At 43.5% G+C, this 16,324-nt stretch overlaps 1 protein-coding gene across 1 annotated transcript in view; it reads left to right on the top strand.

Moving 5' to 3' along the window:
* The window catches only part of LOC117765129 (voltage-dependent T-type calcium channel subunit alpha-1I-like), a 173,146-nt gene that overhangs the window by 142,042 nt on the left and 14,780 nt on the right, over positions 1-16,324 (top strand). Inside the window, exons 29-33 of the mRNA XM_034591429.1 lie at positions 2,678-2,811; positions 4,834-4,904; positions 7,565-7,643; positions 8,930-9,051; positions 10,083-10,538. Of these exons, the coding sequence (XP_034447320.1) occupies positions 2,678-2,811; positions 4,834-4,904; positions 7,565-7,643; positions 8,930-9,051; positions 10,083-10,538 (862 nt within the window). The remainder of the gene's footprint in view (positions 1-2,677; positions 2,812-4,833; positions 4,905-7,564; positions 7,644-8,929; positions 9,052-10,082; positions 10,539-16,324) is intronic.

The following is a 16,324-nucleotide window of genomic DNA, read 5'->3' on the forward strand; positions in this document are numbered from 1 at the left end:
TTAACTGATCCACAGTTCAGCTTCACTCTTCAACTTGCTGGAGCTGAATCTGGCAGTTGAGGCTGCGACTCTCAGTCAGTTCTTCTCACAGGAGAAGGAGTGGAAATGAAAGAGGAAACGTTCTCCAGATTCACACTCACTCAATCAAGCTGCTGCTTTAAGGTCAAACAGTTTGCATCGTGTTGCTTTGACTCTTCATGAGGCAGCTTCAGAGTGGAAGCTCCACATAACAGTGATGTCTGGCTTTAAACTTCAATACCCACGAGTACCTCCATATGAATCTGTGCACAGCGCACATGTCCCTGGGATGTGAATGTGCATATTGAAAGATTATTTTCCGAGCACAGAGCTTGTTGTGTTACAGCTGCCACCTGTCGTACGCTCTGAGAATCGACAGGAGAAACACGTGAAATCCTTTTTGAATCATCAACTGATATTTCCTCTTTGTGTTGATTAAGAATAAAACACAGTTTGCTTCCTGGTTGTAGAAATAACCAGCGTTCCTGTGTGTTGGATAAATAAAAGACTCACATCTGAGGCTGAGCAGGTGGATTTTAATATCTTCACCTGACAATCCAGGAGGAAGGTCTTTTCTCAGCCCTGTGCTCAGGCCGGGGGGGGAGCAGCTGTGACGGCGCCGGTGAATATTATTCGAGGTTCCTTACTATGTAGATGTTATTATTGCAGCCTGCGATCTATTTTTAAAGAATTGCGGGTCTGCCGGAGGAAATTGCTGTTGGTTATTTTCCCCCTTCCCAATCTTCCGATGCTATTTCAACGTCCTTTGCCTTCCTCCCTGTTTCTGTCTCTCCCTCTTTCTCTTATTCTCTTCATATGAACAGAATAATGAATGGCCATATTATAGCTTCTGTCCTTCATTTTAATTCATGTCTTTATCTCTCCATCCCTTTGTCTTTTCCATCCCTTCCTGCCCTTGTTTGTTTTTGGAAACCCCCGGCTTTGTACGGCGACCTCGTGTTGTGTGCATGTGTGTATGTGTGTGTTTGCACCCTGTCAACTGAGATATTTTCTGCGACGAGATACATTAACTGTGGAGGAACGTACCCTAGGCAGCAATTTTGCAGTAAATTGAGTTAGAAAATGAAAGAAACTTCTCTAGATTGAAAAGAATCGGAGGGAATATGTTTTCAGAAAGCTTGTTAAGCGAGCGTGCTTCCCAGCCAAGAGGTCACATCACACTGTGTTATGTTTGACTAAAGGTAGTTTGCACAGCCATTGACCAAGTGACATGAGAGTCGGTCTAATTCAAAATGTTGTATTTGGAAACTGCTCAGCATGGAATTCAAACACCTGGAAGAACATGCTCCTGACAGACAAGAACTTCTTGAACAAAGAAAAGAGAGGGTGCATAATGAAATTCAACAGTTTTGTATACGGAGGCTTGAGTCCTCGAGCAACAACCAATGAAACACTTTTGACATCACTTTGAGTCGGAGTGTGTGCAGCGGTGATCGTGGAGCGAAAGGCCTCAGAAACATGTGCCCAGTCTCAACTGTCGACTGACGTTTCAACCTGTTTTCATATCCTGAAATAACTGATTAAACCCAAACACTTTAACAAACATCAGTGTGATGAGATTTACCCTAAAATGACAGAATCCATCGTGTAGGAAAATGTATTCCACGTGTACTTTGACTTTTTAGTTTGGTCCTTGTCTCATCTGCTAACATGGAGGAGGCAGGGTTTTAACCTATACTGCAGCCAGACATTAGGGGGCGATAGAGATGATTTGGCTTCACTTTTGTAAAGCTCTCATCTTCATTTGCCGTCTACACAAACACAAAATTTGTGTTGCACTATGGTTTGCACTCATGAACTCAGCCTTTCAAAGATACATTGGGTTCAGTTATAACTTCAACTGAAGAAATGTGTTTGTTTCAGTCATGAGACCATCGTCAGCTTTGTACCATTACACTTTGAATTTATCACAAACCGTTTGTTTTTACCATCATATTATTGGAAATATATTCACGTAGATATTTGTGTCTAGACACTTAAATAGGTCTTGGTCTGTAGTTTTTAAATGGCAGATATTTGTAGTGGTGATAAACCGTGTTCTGTATTCGCGGCTGGATCGTGGATCAGATGATGACTTAATTTGTCATGTCATGCACGTGCAGCCGCCCAGTTCCAAACACAAATGGCAACAGACGAGTGAACAAACGAGAAGTGATGCATCCGGAGCTGCAACATTTGCATAGTATTGAAAATGTTCTAATCGTATTAGCATAAATATTCATGACGGGCCTCCAGGTAGTGTTGGGCTGTGACGTGTTTCCTTCTGCCAAGTCAGTCGTGGGACAATCAGGCAGATTATGCATAAAGTTGATGTAGGACATGAATATTAATTTGTAAATTAACATAACACTGACACTGATGTGTGTGGTCATGACGTCCTGAGCCACACACACACACACACACACACACACACACACACACACACACACACACACACACACACACACACACCAAGAGAAGACTTCAAACTCATTCTGCTGATTCTGCTGTTTGATGGTTTCACCTGCACCAGATTCTACAGATTAATGTAGATTAAACTCTGTGTGTGTGTTGTGTGTCTGTGTGTGTGTGTGTGTGTGTGTGTGTGTGTGTGTGTGTGTGTGTGTGTGTGTGTGTGTGTGTGTGTGTTTGTGTGTAGATGGAACCAGTTGGACCTGGCCATTGTGCTGCTCTCAGTGATGGGCATCACCCTGGAGGAGATTGAGATCAATGCCTCCCTCCCAATCAACCCCACCATCATCAGGATCATGAGGGTGCTCAGGATAGCACGAGGTACGCACACACACACACACACACACACACACACACACACACACACACACACACACACACACACACACACTTTTAACCCCATGTCCTCACAGCGGCTCAACAGGCCTCTCCCTGTCCCGCACGCTTTTAATGTGAAATGTTAGAGGAAGAGTTGAGCTGCACTGACATGGGATCAGCTCTGAATAAAAAAAAACGCTAAGAGAGATATTTCCCATGTATCACTTTCATCAGTTTAACCACTTAGCTTAACTTCTTAGAATGATTTGACATTGGTCCTTCTGTCATTTCACTTAATTCCAATATGCGTGTGTGTCATTAACCGTCCTGTTGTTGTCCAACTCAGCCTGAATGACAGTCAATCTGATTCCACTTCTATCTTTCACTCACCTTTTTTAATTCCACACTCATTCAGCTCCTGTGTTCTTATTATTCAGAGGAAATTATAAAACTCTCTGTCCTCGCTGCACCAGCTCCTCTTAACTCCCCACCGAGGAGGATGAAGACTAATTAGATCAGTCTAACTTAATCCTCGGCCTCCTCCCGTCGACCTCTGCCCTCTGTAGTGCTGCCCAGGCACTGCTGAGTGGCCCCTGGGGTAATCAGCCAATTAAACAGCAGCCGCTGGTAAATAACAATCGAGTGGTGGTGACGTTTCCTCTTTTCTTTTTCTCCCTTTCATAACATTTTTACCACTCTCTCCGAATGTTAAGTAACTGGTGTGAGTCTGGGGAAGAATATTAATGTTGAGAATGTTTTAAAATCGTCCACCTCTTCCTCGTAGCGGAATTTTAAAACCACTCTGAATAGAAGAAGAGAATCAGCCCCACTGGTCGAGCAGTTTGAAGATAATAGGTCTAACAGCTCCATTTATAGTCATCTGGCACTTTTCTGCTGTTTTCCATAAAACTGCAGCACTGATTTCACCTACTACTGTAAATGATAATCAATATGAAATATATGTAAAGAATCCACGGTACTAAAAATGTGTTATATCCAGAGGAAAGGGACAACCAATAGCTAATGGCTGTAGTATATTTTGGGTTAAAGGTGACCTGACATCAGATGGTGGCACATTATTTTATCACGCACACGTACGTGAACGTAGCAGCGGTGAACCTTCACTTCCTGCTCACTCAGACGTATACTTTAATATTGTGTATGAGACATCAGGGGCGTTGCAGCAGGGTGGGCACAGCAGACAGGGGCGATGAGAGGGGGGCCCCTGAGGACGACTGATGAACTGCAACAACAGTATTTCACTCAGAACACATAGGGAGGTCGTCCAGGAGCCACGTGGCCACGTTGGTTTCCAACCAATACGTCCTGGGCCACATGACCCGCTGCAGTTTCACGATGGGCAAAACGTATTATTTACATTTTGTCTGTGATCATACGTTCATTTGTCTGTGGTCACTGCCACAATATCAGCACTGACCACCACGGTGAAATGAGTCAAATCTTCCACACTAGAGTTTCTCTCAGCTCCTGACATCGAACACACGTGTGAAACAGAACTGATCACAAGTGGTCACAGGAGACGCATCCAGGTCACTCACCAGGTATGAACTAGTGACTGGAAGTGAGTTTGGAGAGAAGCTTCTTACAGCAGCTGCTGGATAATGATGTAGAGAAGCTCTGACCAGGCTCCACCACCACATCCACACTCTCCACCTCCCAGGAGCTTTTATTATGTGAACGACCGTTTTCGTTCCCCGTCCGACTACAGCCTTGGGTTTTTTTTCTCCCCTCGCTGCTTCCGCCCCCATCGTCAGCCACGCTCAACCAGAAATTGGGCCGGTGGGAATTGCAGAGTGTCTCTAAGGGAGAGTCGAGGAAACCTATTTCATCTACCGTCCATTTGCTATCTCTCTCCTCCTCTTTCTCTTTACCTCTTGATTCTCCTTCTCTCACTCTGCAGGTGTTTTTCTTTTATTCGTCACGTAAACACACGCATGCAAAGTATCACACAGACACAGACACACACTGACTATGATCTCTCTCTCTCTCTCTCTCTCTCTCCAGTGTTGAAGTTGTTGAAAATGGCAACAGGGATGAGAGCTCTGCTTGACACGGTGGTCCAGGCTCTTCCTCAGGTATGTGTCATCACACACACACACACACACACACACACACACACACACACACACACACACACACAGACACACACAGGTATCCTCCCTGTTCTTATCACAAGCACACACAGGACTTAATTAACATTTGTGGAATGATAAACGACCGGCGTGGATGGAAGCTCCCGGAGAATTGTGACATTCAGGAATTCGGGTTATGACTAAAGTTGTTTTGCCCTCGATGTCGCGACTCTTCGTCTCCTCACATTCATTAAAAACTAAAATGTTTCATTCCCAAAGCTGTTAATGAGACAAGAGGAGCAAGGAAGTGCTGCTCCCTTGATTCAGAAAGAAATTCTTTAACCTTTAATCAGCTTCAGATATATATATATATATATATATATATAATTTGTGTAACTGTGGAATTGATTAAAAAGTAATGTGCAGAGATGAAGTAATTCACCTTTTCAAAATGAAATTCTATGTGCACTGGGCCAAAATGTTCCTCTTTCCTCTTAGAGGACTGAGATAAAAATGACTCGTCTTTATTCATCTCATGCATCTTCTCCAGGTGAAACATTTCTTTTGCTGCAGATAGAAAAATAACTAAGTGAACTTCTGCCTCCTTTTTAACATTATGAACCTCTAAATCTTTTTTGTCTGTGTTTTTCTGCGAGCAAACCAGAGAAAAGTGCACTAATGGATGTTCCCTCTTCAAAACAGCTCTTTATTCAAGACATTCGTAATGGAGTGATTCTGCGTGCGGTGGATTTTTGTTTTTTTTACCGAAGCTGTGACTTGGTCCTCTGAGAGAAGTTTGTCACCCTGATGTACGGGTCGGAAAACATGTGCACACGGACACGTTAACAAGAATAAACACCGGCTGACACACTGAGGTCAAATGACTTTTCTCCACCTGAACCTGTTCTCCGTGCTGTCCCTGCTCTCTAAGACACATTTCAATGGTTTGGATGGGTTTGATTTTTGCGGTAGAACACGACAAAAACACATAAGATGTAAACACAAGACATCACAGGTCAACGGGAAATAAATAAATGTTTTTTAGATACAGGCCATATTTTCTTTCCTTACTCATAGCGTCGCTTTGTAGTGACTTCAGGCTCCTTCGTGCTGCTTTTACATATGATAAGAGATGCATCTGGTGACTTATTGTACCAGATTTCCTGCACAACTGCGACAGAAGATTGTAGAAAGAAGATTTTTCGTCGTGTAAATACAGAAAATAACAGCAGTGCGGGTGTTTTCACTCTGGAAAGCAAATGTGTAAATATCAAAGTCCTCTCTGACAGTGTTCCCCTACAAGCTCCAGGCTGCAGCAAGCTGCTCCTGCTCCACAGCTTTCTCTCAGTCTCCGCTCAAGGGATCGAAGAAACCATCGGCTGGGCTCATGTTACACGACGCAACCGGCTTCAGGGCAAGTCGCAGCTTATTATATCCACCAGGAAACATCAGCGTGCACGACTGGAGAGCGAGGGTCCTCTGGCTCTGCCTCACCTCTCCGAATCATCTCTCTTTTCTCATTGTCATTCCCTCTCTTTCTCCCCCTCCTTCACCCTCTCCTCCAATAAAAGCTCTACGTCTCAGTCCTTCCTAATCCACTCTCTCTCTGCGTTTATCTGCCTCTCTAATGGAGATTTTACAGTCACGTATTCTAAGCAGCCCATTGCCTTCCCTGTGAGGTGACGGAGCTGATGGTGTTCAGCTCAGCGCCTGCTATCGCACCCCAGGGGGTCCTCTACTCATCTGCATTGCATATCACTGTCTGCGAACGCTGCGAGCCCCGGCACGGATGGATTCACGGCTGTTATGGAGTCAGCAAGTGAAATTTTCCCCAAACTGTGTAATAGAGGGATCATCCCTGATTTGAGGCAGGGAGGGTTTTTGTTGTGAGTTATGTTAACCTCCAGTTTTTAGTGTTTCCAACTATTATTCATCTGATAAAACGTTGCAGCATGTGCCTGTTCAGTTTGATAACCTCAAGGCTTTGAAGAAAAACATTAAAATCTCAAAAGTGCTGGAATATCCGGTGCAAAATCAGCCTGACAGGAGAACGACAAGTGAAATCATCTTGATCGCCCCCTGGTGGCTGGCTGCAGTGCATGTCATGAACCCCGCGTCCACCATGTTTGCAGACGGGACATCAAACTTCACGTTAAATACACTTTTCTCAAACATTTCTCTTATCACACTGATGTTTGCTGACGTGTCACTGCACCTGGATCTGGGATAGTTTAGCTTCATTTCTGTCCAGCAGGAGGAAGCGGAGACGTATCGTCCGTCTTCATGAATCAAGTTAAATCAAGTTATTTGTAAGAAGTTGGACATAAAGTTGACACAAAGTTAAACTTGTTTCTCTGGCCTATGATACGCAGCATTGTTTGGATAAGGATTTATTTTGCAAGTTGCTTTAATTTTATATGGTACATTGTACAGTTAAACAGTTTGTACTTTATTCGCTTTGTAGCTAATGAGCGGTTGAATTTACTTAGTTGCCACGGAGACGGATGCTCCCAGCACAAGTGGCTCTATGACGACCACGTGGTGTGAAGAAGGGTTTTTGTATTGGCATGAATATTGCGATAATCTTCTAAACTCAACTATATCGACGAAACAACTACACGAGTAACATGTGTTTAAATGACGTGACTTTCTTTGTGTGCCAGGTGGGGAACCTGGGTCTGCTCTTCATGCTGCTGTTCTTCATCTATGCTGCTCTGGGAGTGGAGCTGTTCGGAGAACTGGGTGAGATCCACCGTCCACTTAGTCAGAAGACAACTTTTAAATAATTACATTACTTGTAAGAGGCTCATTTTCTTTCACGTTTTCAGTTTAATTGGTCAGATAAAGATATGAAGGCTCATCAAGGATACAATTAGTTTGAATCAAGTTCACTGCAACTGTCTTTATTTTATTTTATTTGAATGAAAAGTTAATCACAATGAGTTAATCCTTCTCTCTCTGAGTGGACCTGCTATCAGGTAAATAAACCGATAGAGCCTAAAAATAGACTAATCCATTTCTGTTGCTGTGTGTGTGTGGGGGGGGGGGGGGGGGGTGGAAATGAAGGAAGGTCGAACTCAGGTGACGTGAAATTATAATCAGTCAACCAAAGAATCAGTGTGTAATGAAAATAATAAAAAAAGTCCATTATTCTTATTCAAGGTTACAGGGAGTTTTTTTAAGTTTTTTTTTTTTTTTTTAATCCAACATTTCTCAGTTTAATAAAAGACGCTTTTTGACACCTGTGGCACTTGGACACTTTTCCAACCAACTCCTCTTCTAATAGATTCTGGAATCCTCCAATGACAAATGTGCACTTGGTTGATTGTTGTCTGTTCAGACGTGAGTTTCAAACCTCTGTGTGTTTGGGTCCTTGAAGCTCTCCAATCAGCTGCAGACCTTTTGTCCTCCGTGTGCTTTGTTCTACCTCAGAAGAATCAGAGGCATTAAATGGACAAATTAACCAACACTGCAGGTTACAGTTGTTAGGTGACGGCAGAATCACATTTTACCAGCAAACGTTCGCCTCTTTATTTCTTCAGAGCAGACGTTTTTCACTTCACTCGGCGTTTCAGCACATTTCTCACACATGCAGCTTTTAACGAGGGCATGTGGAGAGAGTAAAATCATGAGTGGAGACGTTTCAGAGACAAAGTAACGGAGTAACGGGCGTAATCGTTACCAAACAGAGACATGTACATGTTGCTTTGTACGGTTGCTCCGTCCACTCTCACGATGTTGTTGTTATGTGACTCAGTTTTAGTTACTTTTAGGATTTGCTTTCATAACCTCCACACCAGTATGATGGTGGTGTAACTTCTTGATAATCGAAAATTGCCTGTTTCAGTCAGAAAAGGACTTTTCATGCATCAGCGTGGAGACATTACGTTCTTTTGTTGTTTTTACACACAAACATGATTTTGATCTCTTGAACATGATATCTGGTTCTGGCTCGAGGGATTTGCTAGGTGAGGTTTTCACTCTCTGAACCGGTTTCCTCTCCCGTCTCGTTTCCCCCCCCCCCTCAGTGTGTAACGCCGACTACCCCTGCGAGGGGATGAGCCGCCACGCCACCTTTGAAAACTTCGGCATGGCCTTCCTCACTCTCTTCCAAGTTTCCACCGGGGACAACTGGAACGGCATCATGAAGGTACCAGGTTTGATGTATTCACACCACGCTTCCCTCCTGACATTTCCACATTTTTGTCACCGGGACTGGGCCGTGTAATCGGCTACGCTGATTGGTTGTTACATCCCTCTCTGCCACCTCATCTCCCGCATGTTGAGACGGCACAAATTGTCTTTACACGAGGGGTCAAGCAGAACGGGGCAGACTAAAAGCAGCTCCAGACATATTTACAATTATCTCCTTCTTTTTTATATTTCCTGAGCCGCCCAATTACATTTTACAGCGACCTCCTGACAGACAGACGCCGGGACGTGATAGTAATTGAAGGTCCTCGGTTCACATCCCATCACCAGGTGTCGAAAACGTTAATGTCCACTCAACAGAAACCTTTCAAGGGTGATTGAAGATTGAACTTTTCTTTCCCAAAATATGTTTATATTGGATCCTCATCCTCATCCTCTCTCGTCCGTCACCTCAATCAACTCAATCCCACCCGAGTTACTGAGCTCTTAAACTTTTATCACCGCTCGTATGTGACGTGTGAGAGTCTGGGGATGAAAACTCCAAACGTCAAGGGAAATGACTGCATTAGATTTGTTTTTATTTATTTAGCCAATTCAATCTCAGACGTTTAGAAGAAAATCACCAACAGTTGAGCCAAATCATTCTGCTTTAAATCAATTATCTGCCATAATTATAAAAACTATAATTTAACATTTATTCAAGAGTAATAACAAATATCTCAGTTTCCTAAATGTGAGGATTTTCTAGTTTGTTTTTTTACTTGTGAATCCGATCGTTTAAACAAGAGGAGATCGTGATGCACTTTGTATATTATTTTATAATTATCTTGTCTTTTTATACAACCTCTCTGATTTGTCTCTCGTCCACCTTTTCATTCTATGTCCTCTTCCCCTCCATCTCCCCAAATGCTCACTACTCTTCCATGTTGTCCACCCACTCTTCCTCTGCTTCTGCCTTCCTGTCTGACCCTGTCTTCCTTCTTCTCTCCTGTGACCCCTGATCTCTCCCACCACCCCCCCACCCACCAGGACACGCTGAGGGAATGTCCACCAGGCCGTCCGGGCAGCGACTACGGCTGTCACGCCGGACTGCAGTTCATCTCTCCCATGTATTTCGTGTCCTTCGTGCTCACGGCTCAGTTCGTCCTGATAAACGTGGTGGTGGCCGTGCTCATGAAGCACCTGGACGACTCCAACAAGGAGGCGCAGGAGGACGCCGAGATGGACGCCGAGATCGAGCTGGAGCTGGCTCAGGGAGGCCTCTGCTGCATGGGAGGCATCGGAGCCATCGCCGGGGCCACGGGTGGCGCCGCCAGTGGGGCGAGTGGAGCCGGAGGAGTGTCCGGTGCCATCACGGCGGGGACGGTTGCGGGACCGAGCGGTGTAGTGATGGCACCGCTGCGAGATGGAGGAGGAGGAGGAGGAGGCTCTGCAGCTCACGAGGGACACACACACCATCGATGTCGGCTCTACTCTCCGGCTCAGGTGAGAGGACTTTTACGTTTCTCAAGAGAATCATTTCTCCTGATACAGCCACACTTTTATTTATGCAGATAAGAGCTGAGAATATTGTGCTCTTGGGTTTATTTCTATTTCCTACAAGTGACTTCCTGCTTTTCCTGCACATTTACTCATAAACCTCTCAAACCCAGATCGATATTTAATGTTGCCATAATAGATGTTGACAATTTAACGGTATTTAGAATCAAATATATCCTTCTCTTGTCTAGAAACTGGTCGACATCTTCATTTCATTGTAAAGTGACTCAGGGTCTGTAACAAAACCCAAGCAGCGTATAAAAATCTGAAATAAAATTCGAAGAAATACCGTTAAAAGCTGATTTGGGTTGAGTTTTATTCTGCGTTCAATCCCGATCCGTCCATCCCATTCTTATGAACACGACATCCGGGGAATTTCATTGCATCTGGCACAAACATTAATTTGGACTCAAGTATGACCTGAGTAGAATTTGGAGGTCAAAGATCAAGATCCCAGTGCCCCCCCCCCAAACCCTTTTTTACCTCATGAACAAGTTTTAATTTGAGAGAATTCTTAAAAATTTGGCACGAATGTTCACTTGAACTCACAGATTAATTGATTTAGCTTTCAGTTGTCATAGGGTTAAAGGTCACAGTGACCTCATATGAGTCTGGGAAAAACAAGTGTGTAGACTAACTACAGGTCGGACAACCATCGAGTGGTGATTCTAGTTTGGAACTATGCCAAGTTACATCATTTCCTGTTTTCATCAGAGAGATGGAAGTTCACCCTAAAGTTGGACGCTATATTCAGACAATAGATTCAGAACAGAGACCTTCAATAACTTGAATGAGTTTGTTTCGTTCAGCTGTGCACTGTTTCATTGTGTGTGTGTGTGTCTGTGTGTGTGTGTGTCGAGACTTGGCTCAATAATCAACCCCCCCCCACCTTCCAGAGCACCACAGAGGGGATGTAATTCGGGGGGGGGAACACTGCCATGAGTGTTGGCTCTCGTTCTTGAGCTCCCTGATTGCTGTGCCTCAAACAGCGAGTCAGTGCAGCCGCCTCTGTAATCACACTCACACTAAAATTATAGTACCTGCAGATGAGAACAGGTATTTTTAGACGGGCGCTGGCTGTGGCAGAAAGAAAATGAAACCAGCTAAATAAACAAAGATGGAAACAGAGGAGAGGTGGGAGAGATACATGGTAAATGATCGTTTTTTATATATGTATATGTGTGTGTATTTTTATTCATATAGTGGTTTACTGGTCTTGTTGACCACTCAAAGCACTTTACAGTTTACTCACTGCATCTCTGGGCAGCACTTTTTGTCTGAGGGGTTCAGTATCTTGCCCAAGGACACTTCGGCACGCAGATGGGGAAGACTGGCATCGAACCGCCGACTTTCTTGTTAGAGACACAGAGAAAACAGGAAATGGAAATTGGGAGCAGCACGAGGACGAGAGAGAAAGCAAGGTGTCAGTTTGGAAACGGATCGTGTGACTAAGTGACGGCTGCAGCAGGAGGACGAACGAGAGGCTGAATAATTGAGCGACTAACTGTGTTTGACTGTTTGATTGAGTCGCCTCCGACAGGAGGACGTGAAGGTGTGTTGGCACCTCGGCGAGTCGACACCGGAGTGTTCGCTGTGTAACGTCAGCTTGTTTTGGGCGAGTGGCGGCGGAGTCATGTGACCTGCAGTGAGGCTCATTAGACGTGACCCGGCAAACACAAACACTGATGAAGAGGAGCTGAGGCAGATGAATGTTGGCGTCTCAGTGGCAGCTGTGCTTTAAACAAAGAACCTGTCAGGACTGCGGCTCTGATGATTTTGTTCACATCAGATTATTTATTCACTGAGTTTGAAATCAAAACAATAAAGCACCATTATTCAGAAAGATGCTTCCTGCAGCTGCGAGAATCTAGAGAACAATTGAGTTTGTAACGATAAGTTAAACCCGTCATTTTGTCGACTGTCAATATGAAAATATTCATTAAAGCAGATTTAAGCTAAGTTGTTCAGGGTTTTGCACTGAAACCAGATTTTTTTCCAGTCCTTGCTTTTATGGAAACTTGCTCCACTGCCTGTCAGGGGCCAAAGAGGGTTAATTGTTATGATTTAAAATACCACTTACTGGTCCAGACTTTATTAGTTTCTGTCCAACTCTGTCCGATCGTTCTTAACCTGCAAATTATGAATAAAATCAACCCAACAATCTCGAGCCGTGTGTGACGTCTGGGATCCTTCCAGCAACAGAACCCAGTTTATCTGAGACTGTTCCACGTGAAAGCTAATGAACCTAAGTCATCTTTTGTACTTTGGCTCATAGCGGAGGAAATTAACTCTGTCATCCATCAGAGAGTGACACTGAATCAATGGGTGAGAGAAGAGGGAGGAGAGAACAGAGGGACGGGCTGGGAAGCCCAGTGAGATTGTGAGTGGGTGGAGGAGTCTGTCACTGTCTCATTGTCCTCGGAGCTTATTGTCTCTCAGATATTTTTAACCACCAGTAAAGCACAGATCACGTTTCTCTCTCTGTATCCACTTTACTTTAAATCTCTGCTCCGATCAGCCAGCGAGGGACTTTGTCCGTCAGGATTTGATCCACAGTCGGACTCAGATGCTCAGATTACGCAAAAAACTAGAAGATTTACGAACAAAACGAGAATGTGCTTTATAACATAGTGTGAGTCAGGGAAGCCAAAGAAGGAGAATGTCCCTCAGTAGAGCAAAGGCCCAACAGTCCGCGTACATTCAATCAAGCTGCACCAGATTTCACACACTCACTGATATCAGTCCCCTCAATATCCACAAATCATTATTCCACAACCTCAACGTCTCGCAATGTTAAAGAGTTCTTTCCTAGCCCATGACCCATCCTTAATTTTCAAAAAAAAAATTGTTTGGTAGATTTCCGGCTAAAAGTCAAGTAGGCAAACAAACCTTGACGTGACAAGGGGTCCAGGGCCGTGAGTCTTCGAGCAGGGAAGGTGTGGCGAGGAGAGTTCGGTGAATGTGGAGGATTACTGATTACTTGAAATCAGGCAAACCGGCATATATACGAAAATCAGGACTTTCCAAAGAACAGGCCAAGTCGAGCGAAGCGTAAACACCAACGAGTGAAGACGACATTCTGGCAGAGAAGTGGTGATCAAACGGGACAAAGCTGCTAAATTGTTTGGAGGATGACACACAGAGAAAACACACACAAACCAAACAGAGCACCAGGAAGTATCTACAGAAAAAACAGACAGAGGCGATCGTAGAATTTAATCGACTTCTCACACAACTGCTGTTGCTGGGGAGTCGGGGGGGGGCTTTTCTATGTGTGCATTCAAACTGAGATTCAATGTTTTTTTAGTCCCCAAAGCCAGAATCACAATCAGTACAACCAGTAACACAAATTAACTAACTTTGTGTAAAAGTAGACGTATGAAAACAAGTGGAGAAGCGTTAAGAATCTCTTTTACCAACCGAGAGCAAATCAGCAGCAAACAGACTCGTATATTCCCTCATGTAGAAAAGTGAGAGCAAACAAACCAAGAGAAAAGACACAATGCTCATTAAAACCACTTGTTTCAGTCTTATTACCGAACAGTCACCGAATCCTCTGCAGAAAACTCATTAGAGCTCCAGAGATCATTCAGACTCCCTGTGGAGAAAAGCTGGGATATACTATTATTTTTAATGAATGAACAGATAATGTGAGGAAGTTCCCAGTTCGTATAAGAACCTATATACTTATTGTCAAAATGAGAATTTCCTCCTGTTTATTAGCTCCGACAAGAACCCAGGGTCGGATTGTGTGTTGGTTGGTTTGTTTGTTTCTGAGCAAGATTACACAGAAATAACAGAACAGGGAATAATTCATGGATCTCGATGATAGAAACCAGGCAGATTTTGAAAGATTCTGTGCAGCTTGATTGAATATACGAGGACTAGTGGACCTCGGCAGAGATCTCCTCTAATTAGGGGACTTATATTTATATGTGTGTGTATGTGAGTCTGGATCCAGCAGATGCTAATGTGGGTTTGTAAGACGACTGTTAGTCCATGATCTTGAACATTAAATTCTCTAAACATCTCATTATTTGTTGAATCTTAACAGACTGACTCTGTATTTATACATTATCTACAAAGACACACGCATCAAACTGTCTTTTTCAATCGTCATATGATGAACTAGAAGGAAAACTCAAAGTGTAATTCGGTGTCAGTGCACGATATCCGCTGTGTCGGGTTCAGAGTGGACGGAAGCTTTGCTGGATGAGAGAAACCAGAAGCCAGAGCAGTGAATCAAACAGGGTCATGGGCGTCATTTACCACAACCAAGGCCCCCGAGCTTAGCCAATCAATCAGGCTGTCTCACCCCTCACTGTGCGGCTCCCGCCTCTTGAAACAACGTGTGTGTGTGTGTGTGTGTGTGTGGGTGTGTGTGTGTGTGTGTGTGTGTGTGTGTGTGTGTGTGTGTGCACGCTCCTAGTGCATTGTGGGTGCTGCCAAGGACCGGCTATCGACTGGTTCTTCACCTGGCAGTAACTCTCATGTGGAGAGAGGGAGGAGCTGAGCTGATGTGGAGAAAGTCAACTTGGAGTTAAAAAAAATTCTGATGGTTCAGGAACGAATAATAAAACTAAATCAAAATAAAGAGCAGCAGAGGCTAAACTGCGAGCCAGAGTATAGAGGAGGTTAGAAAGTAAAACGGACACTAAAGGATCCGTTGTTTGTGCTTTAAAAGTGTTTATTAACATTAAATGAGCCAATTATCGGTTATCACTGTCTATGGGAACCCGTCCACTGGTGGTGGTGTGGTAGTTTGTGTCTCCACCTTCATGTGGCTTCGTGGTTACAAAGTAAAATTCAACAGCTAATTAGTTAAAAAGGCAAATAACAAACCAGCGGCATTTTATCTTATTTCACATACAAAATAATACATCATGCAAAATAAAACATTATCCAAAATGTACCGTTTATAAAAGGCCACAAAATCTTGAATGAGAGTAGAGAGGAGTAAGTTTTATGTCCAACTTGTCATATCAGTCCTCTCGATATATATAAAGTTTCCTCTCTTTGTACAAATATTTTGGCCCCTGTCCCTTCCACTAACATGGAGGAGGTAATGTCCAATACTGCAGCCACTCACTGAAATAAATATTGTATTTCTCTGCATCTACAGTGTCTATATGAATAATCTTGTTATCGATATAAAGGTAAATGAAAGAGATGGAAGCGCCTGTTTCAGTTTCTGGGTCAGAGTAAATGAAGATGAAACACAGAATAAATGAAAGATTTTTATTTACGCCTCACAAAATTGTACAGGGAATATTTCCTTTGAAATAATACAGATGGAGCCTGAAATATAGAAAAAATCACATCTGATATCTAATAAACATACAAGCTACAGAGTGAATGCAAGTTTTCATGCATACATTTAAAGGTTCTTTCCTTCAAATAGAATCATCTGAATTCATTGATGTTTTCCTCGATCACAAGGCCACAGTTGAAGTTTGTGAAGTCGTTTAAAACACAGCACAGACACAATCAGTCAATCCAAGGTTGAGTGAGCCTCATTTTCTTGACTCTTATTTTTTAGGGGACAATCTGAGCACCTCAACTTAAAATGCTGACCTTTAAAACGTCCCCCTGACTTTGTAAAAATAAAATAAAATACATAATTTGCAGAGCGCTGACATTCTTCAGTCCCTCTGGCTCGACTTGAAGCAGCTGCCAGCAGAGGCTGAACATAACACCGGCTCCAGCAGACGGCCGTTAATTAAACATCGTGG

The sequence above is a fragment of the Hippoglossus hippoglossus genome, chromosome 1, assembly GCF_009819705.1.
Source record: "Hippoglossus hippoglossus isolate fHipHip1 chromosome 1, fHipHip1.pri, whole genome shotgun sequence".
Taxonomy (NCBI): domain Eukaryota; kingdom Metazoa; phylum Chordata; class Actinopteri; order Pleuronectiformes; family Pleuronectidae; genus Hippoglossus; species Hippoglossus hippoglossus.